We start from the raw sequence: 17,883 nt of genomic DNA on the forward strand, positions 1-17,883 counted from the left end.
GGGCGATCCTGGCCCCTCCGCAGTTGCTGCTGCCCCCCCTCCCCGTGTGATAACCTTTTTGCACCAGAGTGGGTCCACGAGGGTGGCAGAGAGGGCCAGTACAATAGCACAGATAGCCTAACTGCGCTCTCTGCGCTAGAAGAGCCAAATTTCCGGTTTGAAAACCAGATATTTGGCTCTTAAAATACCAGGAGCGGCATTTTTGCGCCCCTGGTACCTAGTGAGCAGCTGCCGCCTTAGGCGACAGCCTCAACTCGCCTCATTGGAGAAGCGCCCCTGTACATTTATTAAGAATATTAACCGGTTTTACAGTCATGATATTGTATGTATCAGCAGCTAAGGCTACCTATATCCATGATGATCAGCGTCGGACTGGGCCAACGGGAAGCCGGGAAAATATATGCCAACTGGGTACAGACTAGACATGCCAAGAAAACATGCAAGGAGCAGACTCATGGGATGAACAACAGAAAAAGAATTTGTAGGCTCACCCACCAAGGAGACTTTCACCCTTCAGCATGTTATTGGGCACCTTTAAGGGACTTGGTTCGGTTCAGTCATTATGATACTATACTTTGCACTGTTTGATTGCTCTGCTCCCGTCTTACTGACCCAGAGCCTTTTGATATCATATTATTCATTATTTACAATTAGCAGTCACCATTTTTTAATAGAGGACTGTGGGGGTGCTTTCAGGTTCTTTTGTTGCATATTACCTTTTTGTTCCTAAGGTAAGTTCTGGTAGCACCCTGGCCCCCTACTTATATTTTTAGATGTTGCTCATTCAATGGCCAGCTCTCCCAAAACTGCCATTCACCAATTAGATTTCATAATCATGTAAATTCCCTACTCAACACCCAAATTGACCCATCTTAAGTGCTAACAGACATTATACTCTACTATACTATATTATACAAAATGGACATGTACAATTACAGGGTGAGATCTGGGGTAAGTGCCTATTTGTGCCTTGGGTACCCCTGGAACTATAACAGGATTACCTCAATGTTTCTAAATATCTGTAACCTTGTTATAAGCTAAGGGGACCCAGGCCGAAGGCCAGTTAGGGTGAGATTTGGGGTGAGTGCTTATGTATGCCTGGCTACCCCTGGAACTATAGCAGGATGACTGTTACCCCAATGTTTCTATATATCTGTAACCTTGTTATGAGCTAAGGGGGCTCAGCCTGAAGGTCAGATAGGGTGAGATTTGGGGTGATTGCTTAGACAGTGCCTGAGAATATGCTGATGTAAATTACATTTCTCATGTGATGTTGATGTGATGATGTGAAAATAGCATATTGTATGTATCATAGCACAGTGTATCATGGTGGGACGAATAACTAGGACAAATGCTATTCTTTTAGTAGAATTATTTGATCACTGTAACCCATGGCATAGAGATAACTGTCAATTATTATTTATTAGACTGAAATTAAAATTATATGAGCTAATTATAAATGCAATAACAACATTTTAAAGTTAAAAGTTATTCATGAAAGTACTTACCATTCCTGCTTTTTGCAAGTTGCTCACAGCCACAAGGTGTCACTTCTGCCTCTGATAAATTGTGGGTGCAGAGACACAAGATAACCCTGGAATTAACACCGGCTTCTAGGAGCTGTAACTTCCAGCATATCCTGAGAGGGGCCATATGAGAGGTTGGTGTTCTGGGGTATACAAGTGGCCATGGGCATTTTTGATTTGAAGGTGGCATTTTAATGTAGAAATCCTGTCCTCCTCCACCTGCTCAGAATTTACTTTCCCTTTAAATGCATTTGCCCACTTTGTACCATAGGTTCTCCGCAGTGGCAGTTTGTATTGTTCAGTAGCCAAGTCTCCTGTTGAGTCAGTGTATTTGGGTGGTATAATAGGGCTCAATATGTAGAGCTGCATGCAACACTGAATGGCAACATACAGTCCATGCAAGTGTAACTGTCATTTCTATTCCACTCTAAAAAGGTTTGTTAGGCCCTAACACTACCTGTGTGATTGTTCCCTTAATTAGACATAGAGTGATCCTCACTGAGTTACCCTTTAACCCTGTATCTGTTCCCTCCCGGTGCTTCTCTTACATAAACCATTTTGAGAAAGAAAGAAAGACAAAGAAAAGTCAGAGATTACATTTCAGTAAAGGTTTATTTTAAAAAATCTTGTTTTGCTTTCAGAGCTTGTAGGAATCGCTATGGGAATTCTGTGCAGGAATAATCTGAAGAAGTTTCTGTCCTCCCTCCCATCCACGTCTCTCTATGACTTTTCCTCAGAAACCTCCTTCCAAGCATTGGCAGATGAACTGCTGGAAAAGCTGCTTTAATTCCTTCTCCTCGTCTGCGTTCATTGTTGAATTGTTATTTGGTCTCTGTGAGCCTTGGTGTTCATGAGCCTCAGAGTGGTGCAGCTTTTTCTTCTTCTTAGCACTTCTAGGCTCCTCCTTCTTTTTGCTTCCACTCCTACTAAGTTCTGCTTCTTCCTCCATGTTATCATGGGTTTGAGCAGGACGTTGTGGCCCTTCGCTCTCTTTTTCAGCAGGGGCCTCATCTCTGTCCTTTTCTGTTTTCTTTCTGCTGGACCAGCAGAATTCTAGTAGATAGACAAAGACTTGTGGTAACAAGACGCCCTACATGAAAGGAGAGAAAAAAATCAGAAAAACTCAGAACAAAGAACATTCAGTAATATAACAAAAATGTCCTTTATTTCACAAACTTGTTACCTATAGAATATAACTTTATTCCCTTTATAATATTCATATATTCTATTGAGAGAACAACTCACTAGCAGTTAATGGGATAGAGTGGGAAAGTCTGATTCCAGAGTAACTCACTGATTCCCAGTCTGACTTAGATAATGAATTGTTTTATAATGAGTTCACTATTGTAATGACTTACCAAAAGGATTCCTTTCACACTAGTGCCATTCTCAGTATCTCTGATGAGGGTCTCAATATAAGGCACAATTAGTTGGAATTCCTACAATAGAAGAACATCAGTTAGTCAGACCGGTGGATCCTCAATCACTAACATATCAGTACATTAGGGAGGCAGCAAGTGCTTCTCTGTATTGACAGTTAGGGCCTGAATTATAGGCCAATTGATTCCAGCTTACCTGAATGATGGCGCTTCTCAGCTCTGGCTCTCGGTTAGTGAGCTGACCCTCTATAGGAGGAATTGGACAACGCAAGCCCTGCAATAGGAGAGGATCAGTTATTCACACAGCGGAACAATAGATACAATATCAGTACATCCCATAATAACCTTCCCTTCCTACTCCCTGTATAGAGCATTGGTAACACATAAATCAAGTACTGACTTACATCACATCTTATGTTTGTAGGAATCAGCAGAGGGACTGGTCTTATCTCTTCCTGTACAAACAGGGTATTGTCGCACTCTACATCCTCTACATAACTGGCCTTTTCAACAGGCACTGGGCAAACTGGCAAATTGAGCTTGATGTTGTTGAATATTTCAGTCACATAATTCGATGTCTCAATATGTTCTTTGATATCTCTTTCCTGTAAGAGAAAAGTACATGGATCAGATGTTTGGGACAGAGTACTGTACATTGTATAGAAACTTCTAAACAAACCCATAAGTCACTGGTACATTAACAGATATCGCTAATAACAGGAACCAATAATGACTCCAAAACAGTTCCTATACATGACCCCATAAACATGAACAGAACTTACTCGTAAAAATCCAGTGAAAATCAATAGGGTGATGATTAGTGGCCTCATGGTCGCATTCAGTCACTAATCTGACAATCCCAACTGTAAACAGCCCTTATACCAGCATGTGTCAGGGGCACCACTGTGATGTCATCCCTAATGATCATAGCAACCATTGTGATGTCGCCACTAACAATCATGTGACATCAACTGCCATAGACCAAGTCAGCTTTCGGTCAGGATAAATATAGAATGACTGTTAGGGAGACTAAAACTTTAAATCATAAAATTGGATTTCATAAATTCATATTGTCTAGTTGAAAATCATAATTTATGTATATTACTTTCAATCACTAGTCTTGAATTGACTCACTCTAAGCTCCTTATAGCCTTTAAGACACTGAAAGGGGCAATAACCTCTGTGCTCAACATGAAATTAATTACTAAAGGGTTTGGGTTGTACATAGTTACATATCTAACTCTAACTCAAGTTCAACCTCTCAAATTTATCCCCAGCAAATAGACTATACAGATCTAAAGATCATAATAACTCATAACTTACTCATAAAAACTTTATGCGTCTTGTAAGCCCATTAACATATATTTGTGTGGAATCTATATGTTGTGTATTCACCCATTTATTCTACAGTTCGGCTTTATTTGTTAAGAAAATATAGAATATCATCTCAATAATATAATTTATAATTCCCAAATGGACAAGTACTGTAGATGCCATGCTGTAATATGCAGTACAATGACATGGGGGTAATAATGCAGTAACAATACTTTGTGTCATGTTACACATGCATTATTTATTTCATGGTTTGCTTTTGCTTGTTTTGTTCCATCTCCCCTCCTGTTAGCCCCTCTGGTCTGTGTCTGTTGGTTTACTCCACTTGTCCAGTAGTACAGTATATTCTAGGCTTCATTTTGAACTGCATGTATATTGCTAGAGTGGAACATTTTATAATCTTTTGACCTATCTGGGTGTTCACTGCTGTCAAGATCCTCACGGTTTGGAAATAAACTACTCAACGATCTTAAGGGTGTCATTCTGATTGAGTTCAACTGTCTGCTGAAATCCCTGAGGTTGTAAGTTATTGCTAGCTCAAGACAACTTGATAAGTTAAAGAGATCACACTTTCAATGCTTAGGAAGGGAGGCAGAACACTTGGCTTGTAGAATTGTATTAATAATTACAACACCCTGAGTATGGTCAGCAGGCCTTGATCTCCATTTCAATAGTCATGGTTTTAATTGGGATTCTGGATATACTTGTTACCAATACAGAGCAGAACAAACCCCTGTTATAGTATCACAATTAACCGAACAAAGCCAAGCACCTCAATTTAACTTTCTAAGATACTTACAGTATAATCTAAAGTGCCCAAGATCTTGTTGAAGGGTCAAAGTCTCCTTGATGGGTGGCTGGAGATCTTGAGGATTTTGTAGCTCGTTGTAGCAAGTTTCAGGTATTCCTTGAGTAACTGGGTAACAAATGGTGAATCGAGTTGTTTTCCAACTAGGTCTGCCATTATTTGTCCCCTGGACTAACCTCACTAGTGTAGGATATGGGTAAGAATTTTTGGGTCCTTTATTCCCTTTTAGTCATGTGAAAGGCATGTAGGTTCACTTTGGGATTGAGTTCCCTGCTTTTTGTGCTGGATATGGAAAATAGAAACACCTTACTTAATCTTCCATGGAATGGGAACATTTTACTTTTTATTTTTTTAAACAACCCCTAGCAAGGGGATTGAGACGATCTCACTGTATGCCACAGAACATGGGGATCTGTCTCCTCTATAGTTATTATTCTACTGGGATAAATTAATTCTCAAAAGCGTAGCTCTACACCTGCTGCTCTTTAGGGCAATGTCCAGGTTGGGCCATATTTTGTGAGCCTTTAGTAAGAGCTGTTGGGGTCACCTCCTTAGCAGTTTGGCCGCTGTTTCCCAGGGTTTCATGTCATTCTTTAATTGGAGAGCAGTTGCAAGTTTAGGATTGCAGCCCATACTGAGAGGTGGGGGCCAGACAGTTACCTGTTACCAACCACTGAATACGAAAGGGCAAATGTAGGTACCTTCTACCTTCTACCTTCTACCACCCATACATTATCTATGATGCTCTAATCTGCTGCCTAGGATACAAGTTCCCTGTGCAGGTGCTATCATTTCCTTTCACACCTTCCCAACCTACCTGTTACTCTCATATTCATACAGTTATTGCATGACATATTGGATCAGACTCAAGGTGCCATTTAAGGTGAGGAGCAAAGTGCGGTTAATTGATATTTGTTGGGGCTGCCCCCCCCCAAGAGTCAGAAAATATCGCTACTGTTTATTATGAAGCAAAGGGGTCAGAATGGAGGGGGCAAGTAATGGGGAGATACCCTGCAGAATTCACTACATATATACATCAGTTCTGATGTATATTAGGGATCATGCTTTTCATTCCTGATTTTATGAGCCCCCATGTTCGTTGACATACAGTGAAACTGTCTCCTTCAGGAATCCCCTTGTTAATTTTTACTTTCACTAAAAATGATAGCTGTTCCCTGTTCACTGACCCTGCCCCAGTTAAAGCTTTCAGAGGTTCCATTTCCATTGATGATGGTTCCTCCATGCCACCACATGGCTCATAGAGAAACAAAGGACTGTAGAGAAGCCAACCTTTCTTACCTATATCCAACATTTGCAAGGTTGAATCAGGAAACTCTGTACACGAAATAGTCAAGCAGCAAATCATATGAGACCTAAAGAGCCCATATGGGGAACAACTTCATCCACATGCTGTTACCCAGCCCTAAGGACATACTCATACAGATGCACCCAGTCAGGTCTTTGCGTTAATTTTCTAATTTGTACTAGACAGTTTAAAACTACATGCTAATTAGCTGGCACTGGCAATTAGCACCTATTTGTACTCTGTACTGTTAGGTCAGAGTTTGTAGCAGGGAAAGTTTATTGTCAAGCTAGTGATTGGGCACCAGATGCATTTTCTGCATCCTTCATACTAGCTAGCAAACTTATCAATTAGCAGGCATGTTATTAATGATATTGCAAGACCTAGGAGAGTATCATTTATACCGCCTGACTCATTTACTACCCATTTCTTACCTTAGAACATGTTAAGATTAACAAAGGTCCGGGCCAGATGGTATTCATCCCAGGGTACTTAGCGAGCTTAGCTCTGTGATTGCCAAACTTCTTTACTTAATTTTTCACGATTCATTGTGATCTGGCATAGTGCCGAGAGACTGGCGAATTGCTAATGTGGTGTCTCTATTCAAAAAAGGATCCTGTTCTCAGCCTCAAAACTATAGGCCAGTTAGTCTGACGTCAGTGGTAGGATAGCTTTCAAAGGGTTAATAAAGGATAAGATACTGGACTTCATAGCAAATCATAATACTATGAGTTTGTGGGAGCATGGTTTTATGCGTAATAGATCTTGCCAGACTAACTTAATTTCTTTTTATGAGAAGGTAAGTAGAGACCTCGATTCTGGGATGGCAGTGGATGTGATTTACTTGGACTTTGCTAAAGCATTTGATACAGTGCCATACAGAAGGTTACTGGTTAAATTAAGGAATGTTGGCCTGGAACATAGTATTTGTACCTGGATAGAGAACTGGCTAAAAGATAGACTACAAAGAGTGGTGGTAAATGGAACATTTTCTAATTGGACCAGTGTTGTTAGTGGAGTACCGCAGGGCTCTGTACTAGGTCCCTTGCTTTTCAACTTGTTTATCAATGACCTGGAGGTGGGCATTGAATGTACTGTTTCTATTTTTGCAGATGATACTAAATTGTGCAGAACTATAGGTTCCATGCAGGATGCTGCCACTTTGCAGAGTGATTTGTCTAAACTGGAAAACTGGGCAGCAAACTGGAAAATGAGGTTCAATGTTGATAAATGCAAGGTTATGCACTTTGGCAAAAATAATATAAATGCAAGTTATACACTAAATGGCAGTGTGTTGGGAGTTTCCTTAAATGAGAAGGATCTAGGGGTCTTTGTAGATAACAAGTTGTCTAATTCTGGGCAGTGTCATTCTGTGGCTACTAAAGCAAATAAAGTTCTGTCTTGTATAAAAAAGGGCATTAACTCAAGGAATGAAAACATAATTATGCCTCTTTATAGGTCCCTGGTAAGTCCTCATCTGAAATATGCAGTGCAGTTTTGGACTCCAGTCCTTAAGAGGGATATAAATGAGCTGGAGAGAGTGCAGAGACTAAGTGCAACTAAATTGGTTAGAGGGACGGAAGACTTAAATTATGAGGGTAGGTTGGTGTTGTTTTCTCTGGAAAAAAGGCGCTTGCGAGGGGACATGATTACACTTTACAAGTACATTAGACGACATTATAGACAAATAGCAGGGGACCTTTTTACCCATAAAGTGGATCACCGTACCAGAGGCCACCCCTTTAGACTAGAAGAAAAGAACTTTCATTTGAAGCAACGTAGGTGGTTCTTCACAGTCAGGACAGTGAGGTTGTGGAATGCACTGCCGGGTGATGTTGTGATGGCTGATTCAATTAATGCCTTTAAGAATGGCTTGGATGATTTTTTGGACAGACAGAATATCAAAGGCTATTGTGATACTAAGCTCTATAGTTAGTATAGATATGGGTATATTGAATGTATGTAAAAGTAGGGAGGGGTGTGTGTATGGATGCTGGGTTTTCATTTGGAGGGGTTGAACTTGATGGACCTTGTCTTTTTTCAACCCAATTTAACTATGTAACTATGTAACTATGGTAAAGTTCACCACATTTTAAGAATACATTTTAGTTGATCTTTCCTTTGAGAATGTTAAGGGTAATTCCACTTTTGGCCTATATCAAATCTTGCTTTCACCAAAACATATAAAATGTATGAATGTGAAACAATAAGATGTTCCTAAAATGCCACAGAAATCCATAGCTTCATGGTTAGGAAATTAAAGGGGTTATTTACTAAAATCTGAATTTATTTCATTGTCTCAATAAAAATAGCTTGACCAAACTCCAATGCCCCATTTTGCCTTATTTATTAATAAATTAAATCAATTTAATCAGATCAGTGAAAAAAAATCCGGGCAATTATAGCCCCCCCTGCTCCCCACGTTTACCTTTAAATCGCCAGGGGGGTTGCATTGCTAGCACTAAGAGCACCGTTTCACTCTGTGCATCAAAAGAGTCAAGTTTCTGGTTTAATAACTGGAAATTCAGCTCTGAAAGGGATACTGTCATGGGGAAAAAAATAAAAATTCAAAACACATCACTTAATAGTGCTGCTCCAGCAGAATTCTGCACTGAAATCCATTTCTCAAAAGAGCAAACAGATTTTTTTATATTCAATTTTGAAATCTGACATGGGGCTAGACATTTTGTCAATTTCCCAGCTGCCCCATGTCATGTGACTTGTGCCTGCACTTTAGGAGAGAAATGCTTTCTGGCAGGCTGCTGTTTTTCCTTCTCAGTGTAACTGAATGTGTCTCAGTGGGACATGGGTTTTTACTATTGAGTGTTGTTCTTAGATCTACCAGGCAGCTGTTATCTTGTGTTAGGGAGCTGTTACCTGGTTACCTTCCCATTGTTCTTTTGTTTGGCTGCTGGTGGGAAAGGGAGGGGGTGATATCACTCTAACTTGCAGTACAGCAGTAAAGAGTGATTGAAGTTTATCAGAGCACAAGTCACATGACTTGAGGCAAAACAGGACAATCATTTTCCATATTGTTAATTATTGTTATGGATAGCCAGTGACCAGGATGCTATGCATACTAGATTTCAAGGCTAATTAAGCACCAGTTTGACCATTGTTGTCCTGTGTTACAGTTGTAAGAATCTTTTGTTATAGATCAGTGCTGTCCAACTTCTGTGGTATCGAGAGGTTAGAATTTTTCTGGCCTATGTGGTGGAGGGACGATAATGGAAGCCAGTGTTGACTACTCCCTGTTTAAACCACTTAAAAACAACACCCATATTACCACAGGAACTTTTTAAGACCATATACATATTAATGGTGGCAGCACACCAAAAAAGCAAATGGTTGGTGGTCACTGCAGGGATATCACTCATATGTGAAATCTAACATAGCACCACCCCAGCACATGATTAAACACCTTAGGGGCCCCTAACAACAATTTCCAAATTCCAACATTCCCCCAGAACAAACTCTGCCAGGCTCACGTTCCACAAGCAGAGTAGGGCATGCAGAGTATGGCACACACAGGCAGAGTATGGCACACACAGGCAGAGTATGGCACATACAGGGAGCATAGGGCAGGCAGAGTATGGCACACACAGGCAGAGTATGGCACATACAGGGAGCATAGGGCAGGCAGAGTATGGCACACACAGGGAGCATAGGGCAGGCAGAGATAGAGCAGGAGACAGGAAAACCTATCAGGACCACTCTAAAATGAACAGTTCATACTGTGCTACATACAGTGTTGGTGCCCCTCCAGCAGTTTGTATGAGGGGTGAACAGGTAAACACTTTCAGTCTGGGTCTGAGTGGTGAACAGTATAGGGCTGCTTAGGGGTGTGAACAATGGAGGTGTTACAGGGGTGAACTATGTAGAGGGGATTACAGCCTGAATTTGAGATGTAAACAATGCAGGGCAAGGTAAGCAGTCACAGCAGGCAGACTTATCATTGGGGGTCACACAAGCTACAACCCCTTTTTTGCTTATCCACACTGTAACTTAAATTGCACATCTGTTAGACCCCTAACTGTCCCTACATACTCTCAATAACAATGTTCTAGATATCACATGTCAATGAAGGCTCAAGCAGGCAGACACTGGCTTGCAATCTGTAAACAGCATGTCTGTCTGTCTGCTTTCCCAACATTAGTTAATAATTACATAAAAGTAGAAGTTTTAGGAACAGGTGACAAGTCACACTTATTCAGAGCTACGATTCCATATGGAGCTGCATATTTTGCAAGTTTGCCCAAGGCTTATGCCTACTGCTTTAATCATGGCTTTGAAGTATAGCTTAGCTGAGAATGCAGGATCAGAGAACAATCTTCAAAACTGCTGTTTTCAATTCTGACCTTAACATATCTTCTCAGTAACAAGCTGATTTCTGGCGACTGCAGTGTAAGAGTGGGATATTACAGATCTCTTATGGTGGCACAGCAGTGTGAACGCATGCAAATAACAGCTCATGATTCTCCTATACAAGGCTTCAAAACTCCTTTATTAGACTTCCTTCTATGAAAAAACATTTTAAACTAGATAATATGTAAGGCAGATGAAAAAGACATAAAAATGAAATGTAACTCAACATCAGAGGTCACTATACATTTGTTTCCTCAAGAATGACAAAGAAATATATCGGCACATGTAAGTTGCATCCTGATGCAAAATGATGAAGGAGCCGTACATTTAACACAAATGTGAAAAGGTTCCTGGGTATTGCTTACGGAGTGCTAGCTTCATTTGACTGACCAACCAGTGGCATCCTTAGACTGACTTTACATTTATGTCTTTTTTTCCAACCCATTTATCCTGTGGCACTTAAAAGAACAGCATCTGATGAGTGGAAAATCAAACTTGGGTAGGATATTTTTATTCATCAGTCCATAAAACATTCTTCCAGAAGTTATAAGAAGCATTCAGGTGATTTTAGCACACAGTCACTCTAATATGTGTCACATTTTTAAACAGTCTTTTTTGAATTTTGAAGAGACTCCTTCAATTGCCTGTATGCTGTTGTGGAATTCTCTTCTAATCCTATTAATACTTTTATGACTTGCTCTTAATGACATATTGTTAAAACTGGCACTGTTACAAACCATTCAATGAATATGGCTTTGTTTTTTTCGAGACTTTTTCGAGAAGAATTATTGATAAATGAGAACAACTCCCATGTGTCCCCCCTTATAGTCGCTGACTAACTCAGAGTTAGAGAGCTTCAAAGAAAGTAGTGTTCTGGCTATTATGTTAGACACCCAGTCACTTCAGCCCTTATAGATTACATTTTTGGCTAACTATATTAGAATTTTTTTTTATTTTGCACAGCCTATCTATGTACACAATTTTTATTTTTACACTTAACTGTTCCTTTAAAGGGGTTGTTCACCTTTACATTATTTTAAAAATGATGTAGAGCATGACATTCTGAGACAATTTATAATTATTTTTAATTTTTAGATTTTGAGTTATTTAGCTTTTCATTTAGCAGCTCTCCAGTTTGCAGTTTCAGCAATCTGGTTGCTAGGGTCCAATTTATCCTAGCAACAAGTAACTATGTACTAAATGACATGATTTGTATTGGCATTAACAGGGACTATGACACATTTATTTCCATAGATAGAATCAGTGAGAAGCGGTAAGAGTGAGGTGTGTATATTGCCAACTTTAATCGTTCTTACTCTGTTTTAATATTTATTTTACACTTACTATTTAGTAATTCTTTGTATGACGTGTATCTTTGCAGCATAAGTTGAGCCCTAAAATAGCATTCTTCCCCAGGGATAAAAGGTAAACAACTCTTTTCTTCTTGCAGTGTATACTGGTACATTCTTTTCTAGGAAAGTCCCATTTAGGAGTATGCAAACCCTTATTAACCTCCACCCTTAGAGAGTCACTGTGTTTGTATGCTGCTGATCAGTTCACTTTAGCATAAAGCTACTGTCACATGCTTGGTTAAACATATTTGTACCTTGTTACAGCCATCCTTTCATATCTGATAGTTTTGTTTTACTTTATATACATTTTCAACATTTCATTAAACGCTGTTGTGTTTCTGCATGGCTTTGCTCACTTAGCAGAACTGCCTGCAACAGGGAATCAATAGCAGTACTTGGTGACTGGGCAGTGGTATCCAGGCAACACTTCCAAATCCAGCCAAGCTAATATCCACTAGCATTTAGATACAATTGTATCTGTCTTTAAGTGGCTCTATCGTATTGCCCTGCCACTGTTTTCCTTATTTGTAGAGAATTGCTTATTTGGATGGGAGTTTACTACCAAGTGGAAAGACAGACAATTACTTAAGGCGGAGAAACAAAAACAGGTCAATGTTTCATTGAACATTCTGTCCTGAAGGATTCTAACAGTAATACATCTTACTTTTTATTCACAAAAATAACAATAGCAAATAACATGGGACATAAAGGAAATCTAAGCTTCATGGCAGAGGCTGTATTATTTTGGCATTGGAGAAATACTGTGTGATAGGTTACTAGATTATGAAAGTGATCTGTGGACATGGGGGTGCAGCAAAAGAAACATTTTTTGATGCTTACAGTCAATGCCATATTTTATTTCCCCATAGGGGCCAGAGTACAGGGAGCGTTGGTATTTTGCAGGCTGAGAAGCAAATTGGCTCCATTCCCCAGTTCTGATGATCGGAACTGAAAAGAGCAGCTTCTGCTTTGGTGCAGGTAAATGAAATATTTCTGTAAAATATAAAAGTACAGACATGGGATCCATTATCTGGAAACCCGTTATCCAGAAAGCTCTGAATTGCAGAAAGGTCATCTTCCATAGACTCCATTTTATCCAAATAATCACAATTTTTGATTTTAGAAAAACAGTACCAAAACAAAAATGTAATTAATCCTTATTGGAAGCAAAACCAGCCTATTGGGTCTATTTCATGTTTACATGATTTTCTTGTAGCTGTAAGGTATAAAGATCCAAATTACAGAAAGATCCACTATCCGGGAAAAAAAACCCCAGGTCCTGAGCATTCTAGATAACAGGTTCCATACCTATACACACAGGGAGGACCAGTAACATAATAAATGCAATAAATATGTATAATTGAGCTTACAGTCTAAGTGTGTGATATCATACAGGCGCCAAGTGGAGGGCAAAATGCACAAGGTTAGGGCTTTGTCCCCTAAGTGGCATGTGTAATGTGTCAGTAAATATGCAGCAAATTTGATTTGTTATGTTTTAGAACACAATCAGTACATGCTGTATGAAGAGCAATTTTCTCAGAAGGTGCTGCAGGTTTTACATGTGATGCTTATTTAGAAACACTGGGCAAATTTGCACCTGGCAGTAACCAATAGCAACCAAATAGTGATTCGATTTTTTTCAACCAGCTGCAAGGAGAACAATGAAAGCAAACATTTGATTGGTTGCCATGGGTAACTGCCCAGGTGTACATTTGTCCATGTTTATAAATGCCCCCCTGTGTGTGTTGTGGGAAGGGCAGGGGTATGTGCAGTAGAATTTGCCAGTGAAGCTGGGCATGGACAATAATGGTGCACACTGATACTGCACATGAGGGAGCTGCGGGGAGACTGGAGATATGACGCTAAATTCAAACATCTGTCCCTCATTTGTTACATTGAAATAATAGGAATAGTATGTCATTGAGATTCCCAGGTACAACAAGATTTTGAGCAGAAAAGCATTGAAAATGCCACAAATACCACAAGCCTTTTGTGTAAATTGAAAAAGCAGTAATCGTTCAGCGTCTGCTTCCAAACAACATATTAGGACTATAAAATATATGCAGGAAAGAACGCAGACATGCTAACATTTGTAAAACTGTCCCTGAGACTTAAGGGAGAAGGAAAGGTTAAAAGTAAGTAAGCTTTATCAGAAAAGTCTATATAAGTATACCAGTAAATCCTGCTGCTCTGAGTCCTCTATCAAAAGAAACACAGCATTTCTTTCCTTCTATTGTGTACACATGGGCTTCTGTATCAGACTTCATGCCTTCAGCTTAAACCTCCTTGCCCCGGGCGTGAGCATGCTCAATTTGCTCCTCTCCCGCTCCCTGCTATGATCTGAGCCCAGAGCTATGAGCAAGCAGGGAGAGACTCAGGCAGGAAGTGATGTCAGACCAAGCTTATATGGCAGCTGCTATCCTAAACAAACAGAGAGTTTCTAGAGCCGTTTACTCAGATATGGTAATGCATTCTACAGAATAAATACAGTGTTATAGCTTGCACTATTGTGGCTAATCTATTGGCAATAAACTGTCTCTGTAGCTTTCCTTCTTCTTTAAAATGGCCATGGACATGCAGATTATTAGTCTATTGTTGGACGAACGATCGTCTGTATCAATCTTCCAACTTGCAACTAACCATTCCAATTAATATAAAGTAGTAAAGAGAACAAATCACACGATGCTCAGGCCATTAATTGAGAGGCAGCAATCGTACGAAAGTTATGTCTAACAAATAGTAGTGACAATCTCCCATTGATATTGTCAGATAGGCAATACATGCAGAGATCTTATCGGTAGCCGATCCAAATCTTCAAACCTGTCCGATCAACTAAACGACCGATTGCCATGGTACGACACAGGACACTATACACACCATCCAAAAATCATACTAATCTTTGATTCGTACCATGGTATCTTTGTAGAAGGAGAGGGATCATGGTATCTTTGTGTCTATGGGCAGCTTTTGCCCTTGGTTTAAGAAAAAAAATCAGAAGACAAGGAAAGTTATCATGTAGTGTTTCTGAAACAATCAATTTACATTTAACTTCCCCCGAAAGCAATCCGTTTCTCTACATTCTCTGCAGTGCTGTATAACAGCTTTGCCTCTAATGCTTTTTTTATTGGCCAGTGCTCCCTTTTCCTAAATGCAGATTGCTGGGATGGGGATAATGATTTCATTATTCTTATACTTTTTACATATAAAGTATGAAATTTATTTCGATGAGATAAAGCTTATAGAAAGTGATTTATGAAGCGCCTCTCCAGTTTCCAGTAGAAAGGTAGTCATACTATGCTCCCCACCTGTTGTCCGTCAAGAGTGTAGTAGATTTGTCTGTGCAGGATTGCCTTACTATGATTGAGAGGCATAGGTTTTACTTCAATTCACAACTCTATGTCAGCACACAACTCCACCGGCAATTTCAATTTGCCAGTGGCAAATCATTTTTGGGAGATTTGTTGCCAGCAGTATCACTGATTAATTGTGTGCGACAAATCTCCCCATCGGACATTACCCTAACAAGCAGGGCCGGACTGGGAGTAAAAAGCAGCCCTGGCAAAAAAATCAAAGCAGCCCACACAGAAATGCGTGCTGGTCTTTTACTTACACACACACGCATATTTCATATGCATATATATATATATATATATATATATATATATATATATATATAGTGGATAATGTACCCCCTACTGTAATTTATAAAGATATTATAAGTCACCGAGGAGTTATGTGACCATATAAAAGCACCGCATAACTCCGAGGTGATCACTTATCTTTATAAATTAGGGGGTACATTATGAATTATAATTTACAGTTTGTAGGTGCCTTAAAATGTAAAGAATGGCTTTGCTTACATATTACTAAACGACACTTATTAATATGCTATGCCTTTGCCAAGACCACCCCCTCCCCTGATTTCAGCTTTCTGCTTATGTTTCCCTCTTTTTTGGGGGGCTGATTACCTTTATTTGAATGTTTTTGCTGTATTCTGCCCTTGTCTTCTTGCTTGCCATGGTTTATGTCATCAGTTGCAGACTTGCAGCAGGTAAAGGAGATAGATCGGAGGAGGAGGAGTAGGACAGAGAACAAGACTGGGGATTGAAAGTAGGAGGGGGGAGCGAGAGAATGTGTTACAGGGAGGGGGGCCTTAGAGCAGAGAGGGACCCTGCAAGCAGGGAGGGAGATCGGAGAAGCACCGTGAAGGGAGGAAGCTGGACAGAGCTGACATGAGGAGCTGTGAAACTTGAGACAGTGGGTGACTGTGAGGGGGGGGGGGGGCAAGACTGGAGAGGGACTGTCCGTAATCAAAAAGACAACTGGAAGGCAGCTTGTGAGGGAGACCCTAAACGGAGCAGTCAGAGGCAGGGAAAGAGATGTGCAACATACGGAATGCATTTTAGGACATCATGCGCCTAATTACCTTTGCTGCATGCGTTGTCCTATGCCTTCTCCATAGCGCATTGTTTGTAGTCACGTATGCTCCAAACGCATGATGTCCTAAAATGCGTTCCGTAGCAACACTCTTATCAGTAAAGCTAAACAAAGTATTACCTTCTCCTCACTCACTCGCTCTCTCTCCCCCTCCCTCTGGAAATAGCTTCGGCGTGCGCACTTCAACTATGTGAACTGTGTGCTCCTTGCTCGTAAAATATATTTTCCTTCTAATAGCAGATAAGTGCAGCGCCCGGCCCACTTCATCACAGGATAGAGCGGCCGTTCGGGCAAATGCCCGAAAGGACAGATTACCAGTCCGGGCCTGCGCTCTACTTGGGAATCCCAAAAGAAATAATATTTATTGGTGTTTAGGGTCTGACTCCGTTGGCAAACACTGCTTGAATTGCCTGTGTAGACATAATGGTGCCTGTATTAAATGCCAGAATAAACAGCAAATCAAAGATGAGATAAGTAGCTCAATTGACCTGACAGCACATTACACATATTTACATCATCAAGGCAAATCTATTTCATTCTGGACAACAAAATGATGATTTCAGTAGGTCTCTAAGCTTTTCTCGGCACTCGTGGCTTCTCCAAGTAGATGATATGTGAATCTGAGTTATGTTCATACCACAGTATGCTTAAGATTTACTTTACTGATTCCAGGCTAGCAATCATTAAGGGAAGTAGCTTCCATTGCATGTCCAGATACATGTCCAGCAGCAGTATACAGGTGTATATACCCTTGGTTACACAACAATCATAGTACATACAGAAATGCATTAGAATTACATAGGTAGAGAATAATAATGTATATAACGTCTTCCTGTGTGTTATCTGCCTATCCTTGTTATAGTGAATCTTTTTTGCCAGCACCCCCAACCTTTAAGGGCAGATTTATCAAGGGTCAAATTGAAAGTCGAAATTTCAATTTTGTAATTTTTTTCTGGTCAAAACTGTCAAATTCGACTAGGGAGTTTTTAAAAAATTTGAATTCAAGTTTCGAAATTTATCATACTCTGGCCCTTTAGAAAATCAAATTTGACTATTCGCCACCTAAAACCTGCCCAATTGCTGTTCAAGTCAATGGGAGAGGTCCAGGGATCAATTTGGAGTTGTTTGCAGTCTTCCTGACATTTGAATTTGTTTCGGAGAAAAAAACTCGATCACGTTTTTACAATTTGAATCGAATTCGATGCGAGTTTTCGGGTCGATTCCATTGATCCGAGTTTAAAAAATTTGATGTCAATAAATTTCGATTGGTCGAAATTTCGAATTTATAGGAGTTTTTAAAAACAGACATGAATTTACCTTTAATAAATGTGCCTCCCCATGTCTGTCTCTCACCACATTTTTACCTTTTAGGCCAGGGAGC

At 40.0% G+C, this 17,883-nt stretch overlaps 1 protein-coding gene across 1 annotated transcript; it reads right to left on the bottom strand.

Annotated features, from left to right (window-relative positions):
* Window positions 1-2,119: 2,119 nt before the first annotated feature.
* On the bottom strand, window positions 2,120-16,826 carry LOC108698763. Its single transcript, XM_041573048.1, has 5 exons — window positions 16,034-16,826; window positions 3,310-3,510; window positions 3,102-3,179; window positions 2,885-2,965; window positions 2,120-2,616 (listed from the first exon to the last, which is right to left on the bottom strand). The coding sequence occupies exons 1-5, from the start codon at window positions 16,082-16,084 to the stop codon at window positions 2,260-2,262; spliced, it is 768 nt and encodes a 255-aa protein (XP_041428982.1). The 5' UTR covers window positions 16,085-16,826; the 3' UTR covers window positions 2,120-2,259.
* Between the last annotated feature and the right edge of the window lie 1,057 nt (window positions 16,827-17,883).

Source organism: Xenopus laevis, chromosome 8L, assembly GCF_017654675.1.
Source record: "Xenopus laevis strain J_2021 chromosome 8L, Xenopus_laevis_v10.1, whole genome shotgun sequence".
NCBI lineage: Eukaryota > Metazoa > Chordata > Amphibia > Anura > Pipidae > Xenopus > Xenopus laevis.

Bases quoted from the DNA above. Each gene is read 5' to 3' on its own strand.
- LOC108698763 (XM_041573048.1), bottom strand. From the start codon at position 16,084: ATGGCAAGCAAGAAGACAAGGGCAGAATACAGCAAAAACATTCAAATA. The intron at 3,511-16,033 runs GTAATCAGCCCC...TTTCTCTTACAG, and splicing joins GCAAAAACATTCAAATAAAG to GAAAGAGATATCAAAGAACA. The intron at 3,180-3,309 runs GTAAGTCAGTAC...CTCCTATTGCAG, and splicing joins CTACAAACATAAGATGTGAT to GGCTTGCGTTGTCCAATTCC.